This window comes from Mesitornis unicolor, unplaced genomic scaffold, assembly GCF_000695765.1.
Source record: "Mesitornis unicolor isolate BGI_N332 unplaced genomic scaffold, ASM69576v1 scaffold48601, whole genome shotgun sequence".
Lineage (NCBI taxonomy): Eukaryota > Metazoa > Chordata > Aves > Mesitornithiformes > Mesitornithidae > Mesitornis > Mesitornis unicolor.
Genome location: NW_010162746.1, coordinates 24,415 through 29,142, shown reverse-complemented (window position 1 = coordinate 29,142; position 4,728 = coordinate 24,415). Strand labels below are relative to the sequence as shown.

The window sequence follows — 4,728 nt, the reverse complement described above, 5'->3', positions numbered from 1 at the left end:
TGCTTTTAGAAAAGAAGCCCCTACACCTCTGGAGCCACAGCAGCTCTAACTCTGGCAGGCTGACTCCATGCACGCTTTACCTGGTAACTCTACGAACAGCCTGACGACCTCAAGGCAGGTCTACAGTCGACAAGCAGAGAACTCCACCCATCACAGCTTTGAAGAAAATAAGGCTTTTATAGCAGATTATTCAAGAAAGGCCCTGGCCTGGGGCTATTTCAGGATTGACAGAAACACAGCGCTAAGCACAGAAGAAGACTTTAACCCTCAAATTCAGCCTTATTAGAGAATTGTCATGAGGACAATTCACTTAGCACTTAAAAACTAGACCTCTTCACCTTGCATGGGGTTAACATGCTCCCTTATGTGAGTACCGCAGCACTGCATGAGCACTGCTCTTGTGGCATGATTTAAATACTTGGATGGTGATTTTGAGCCAACCTGTTCTGTTTTATCCCACACCCCGATACATCAAGCTGCTAACACACAGGTTTGGTAGTATGTCGTATAGTATGCACTGTGTGGGCTGAACAAGGACTTGGCAGAGGTATTCTTAGCCACCTTCTGTCCTAAACTGCTGTGCGTGTGTTTGTGCACTATTAAATAATCATGCTCTGCTTCAGAAATGGCTGTGCCATAGAAATGGGTAGAGCGATTCCTGTAATAATCCTGCAAATTGCTTCAGGAGGAAAGAGCTTTCCTGTGGGTTTTGACTGTGCACATGTAAGGTAAGTAACTGCATCCTGAAATATTACCTTCTCTGTTTGTACCTGGAAAAGGTATTAGACGTTAAAATATAGTACGTGTCTAGCAGGGTCCTGCTTTCAACATGTCTTAGCTGACAGCAGTCTGGAGTTTCGCTGTGTTTTATTATCCCCACAAATGTGTGCACAACGATTGCAAATGCACATGGTGATTTACAGAACACAAGGAACCCTGCCTCTGGCCTCCAAAGTGGAGGACCATTGCATCTCTTGAAGTGAGGTTGCTGCTATGAAGAGGGGCTGGACTGACTGCCCTCAGAAGCGATGACTCCCACTGCACTGTCTGAGCAACAGCAAGGTGAGTTCTCCACCTCACCATTGTGGCTGACCTCTGTCTGATGCCTTGCCAGGAAAGAGGCCTCTAGCTATTCTTTCTTCTGATGTGTCTACTAGAAGCTCAGCTGTGCTACCATCTCATTTATACACAGGCCAGCAAACACCCATCAGCTGGAAATGACTCTGACCTACTAATAACCTTTGGCAAACCTGAATAGGCAGCCTCCAGACTCTGTCTCCCCAGAGCCAATATTCATGCTGAGGCTCTGCCAAATACCTGTTTGGGTAACATCTATAGCTCCTGGAACTGATGGAGAATTAGCTAGGCTTCATGCTAGCTTCATGCTCAACTTGCTATTGCAGCTATATATCAAAACACAAAATAATTTCTCGGTTAATCCTGTAAGTATCTAGAAATTAACTTAGGATTTAAATCTGCAAAGATGACCAAGGACAGCTCATAAAAAGTATTTTCCATTATAGAGGAATCATATTTTGTCTCTATATTTATTAAATACTTCTCGCAATGATATTGAATGTTCAACTTATTAAATCTCTTTATTACTCCTTCATGTGTGAACCAAAGATATTACTGCTTACTCCTCACACTCTTCTTCATCTGTAAATTGCCATGACCCTTTAATCAGGTCTGAATATTTTTAGGCCCATCTTAATTATAAGGGAGTAAAGATGCAGAGACATTAACCACTTGTCCAGAACCATTCACTGAAGTCAAAGGGAATGGAACATTCTTCCCTGTTAGACCATATTTTCTTCTCCTTAACAGTTCATAAATTTCTGATGTTTGTGTTTAACTAGACACTTTTTTTATTCTTCTGTGGGTGGAACCAAGTCAGCCAAAACTGTAAGCTGTTTCCCTACCCAGAAAGGACAGCATTATTTTTTTCAGACAAGTGTGGTTAGGAAGTAAATGATGTCTCATGCTTATACTCTTTCCACATTAAAGGTCTGGAGTCCAGATCAAAAGGTTCCCTGTGTGCATGGTTTAAGGAATCTATGCAAGAGTCTCCAGGTAACCACTGCCTTTAAAACAGACAGAGCTTACATCCTAACTTGTGTGCTGGAAACACTCTTCTACGTAAGAGAGCTGAAATTTTTCTTTTCCTGTTCAGGCCCAAGTTTAGGATGGAGTTTCTAAGCTTCACTGGAGCTTTATCACACGGCTTTTATATAAATCTAGACAAATTTTCTGAATATCCTCATGCCCGAGTTTGCTCACTACATCACCTCACAAGGGTCATTTATAAGCACAGAAACTATCTAGGGCAAAAGCTGCCCTTTCTAGCCTAGCAGCCAGGATTACAGAATCCTCCTGTCCCTGTCCCCCAGCACTTCTGATCCTATTTTTAAAAAATAAACCTGACAGAAAGGTTGAAGTGTCAAAGATACCAAGTTTCTGATCAGACTTACACTGGCTACGTGGAGGACACAGAGACCATAATTAGTGGCCCTTCTGAGAAAAGGCCCTTTTATTATAAACTCAACCATTACCTGTTTTGTTGAGCTTGCTGTCTGGCCAACCCACAAATAGGTAGCTTGCAACAGCCACATAATGTTTTCTCTTCTACAGACTGTAATTAGGGGATATTCTGGCACTGTAGAGGACCTTAAGAGAAAAGGAAGAGGGTGCAGCGTATCGCCCTTCCTTAGCTCCACAGTTCAAGGAACACCTTGAACAACAGGTGCATGATCCAGACTAAAGGGTTTGTCCGTATTATTGCAAAATATATTAATTAAAAATAAAAAAGCTTAAGAACCTCTGTTGTCTTGCCACAGCAATTAAAACTCTGCAATAATGGTTTTATTTGCAATATGTAGTATTTCCTGTCAAGTCCTGAGTTGAGGGATTAAGTCCAGCCAGCTGATCTGGATTATAAAGTAAATGCATCTTCCTGTGTAATGAGCATGGGATGCTACGAGCCGTTTCGTTTGGTTACCAAACACATCCACAGTTTTTCATTCCGTGTTTGTGCTCTGCTAGCAACAAACAGCAGAGAGGAGACTGAGGCTGTGATCTGACTCTTAAAATATCCCTGGAGTCCCCATGGCCAACACCAAGCTCTACATGCAGTGATATTTTTCACAGGAGAAGAAATTAAGCACTGGGCTCTCGTTCATCATTTTCTGACACAGACTTTTGAATGGGATACGTTCTGCTTTGGCCATTGATTGTTTTATTTCCTATTTCAGAATGTTCCATTTCAGAGCTCTGTTTTGATTTCAGTGGGGGGAAAAAAAGAAGTATGACTGTTGAAGGAAAATACTTCTTGTAATTTCAGAAAGGTTAATATACTGACTGGGGCAGCAGAAGGATGTGTAGAGTTGTTCCAGAAGCTTAATTATTTAATAATGCCACTTAATCTTGTCTTTTTGGAAGTGTCTTATCAACACATTGTCATGAGCAAATTTAACAATTGATAATTAGTGTGGCGCTTTGAAATCAGGCATTTGGCTGGATCAATGGCAAGCATACTCTATTGGTATGGTGACTCCACATTGGTGAGAGTCACTTCTGCCACAGCATGTTTGAATTTAGACAGCCATTCTGATCCTGAAATGCCAGCATGTGGCTAAATAGCTACCCTGTTTTACCTTGATGGCAGCTTCCTTTGCAGCGGGAGAAGCGACCCTCACCACGGCAGAGTCATCATACTGATACTGTATGACCGACATTGATCCACAACTCCTTTCTAGTTAGAAGCCTTTTATCACTCACATTTCAGAAATGCAAAGACTGAACAAAAAAAGTGACCTACTGACTTCTGTAAGGTAGAGGAGTGGGTCCAGCCCCAAATGCTCTTGGGCAGAAATGCCAAGGGAACGTGTCACTGTGCACAAAATGCCATGGAGACAGTAAAACAGGCTGCAGCAAAAATTGCTGCCAGAGGGCAAGCAGTGCCCTACAGAAGGCAGTAAGAACAGTCTACCAAGACAGAACAGCTTGCAAGACATCAGCGCTAAGGGGCCAAGGGCCACTGCCTCTGCTCCCCTGAAATCATCTTCATTCTCTTCCCCAGGTCCAGGGCATGAGCTTGGCCCCCCATTCCCTGCTGGCCTACTTAGGCACCCACACACTGACAATCTGCTAATGGCACCAGAAAAGTTGGACCATGTGCCCCTAAGGGATGCAAATGCCACTGTCAAGAGCTGTGTTTCTTCTGTGCATACCACTCTATCAGTGACAATCATTCCTCTCTTTCCCAGCTCTGCTCCCAGTAAGAAGACTGAATGTTGTGTCTGGCACGGCAAAATTACCATTTTGGCTTCCTCCACTGGAGTCACTTGGGGCTAAGGGAGGGGGATGTGACTTATCCATCAGCACAGCAGGAGATGGGACGCCAGCTACAGGAACACTGGGAATGTAGTATGGACCTGGCATGGAGGAGACTGCAGGAGGGTACCCGGCTTTTGCTGCCTTGCCTGCTATGTACACTGAAAAAGAGAAAGAACAGTGGTCAGCATCACACCAGCCTCCCACAGACCCACACAGCACGTGGCCGAAACCTGCACATCACCAACACCGGTGACAACCCAGCAGGAGACAACTGGACAAATGAAATGACAAGGACCAATCTGAATTTCTCTAAGCCTCAAAGGGCACTGAGGGGAGTTTAAAAAATGCACATGGCAGGTCAGATGAGCACTGCAAGATGCCCAGCAATCGTAG

At 43.8% G+C, this 4,728-nt stretch overlaps 1 protein-coding gene across 1 annotated transcript in view; it reads right to left on the bottom strand.

Moving 5' to 3' along the window:
* Window positions 1-4,728, bottom strand: part of ILDR2 (immunoglobulin-like domain containing receptor 2) — a 33,075-nt gene that overhangs the window by 5,321 nt on the left and 23,026 nt on the right. Inside the window, exon 6 of the mRNA XM_010193711.1 lies at window positions 4,317-4,493. Coding sequence (XP_010192013.1) covers window positions 4,317-4,493 — 177 coding nt within the window. The remainder of the gene's footprint in view (window positions 1-4,316; window positions 4,494-4,728) is intronic.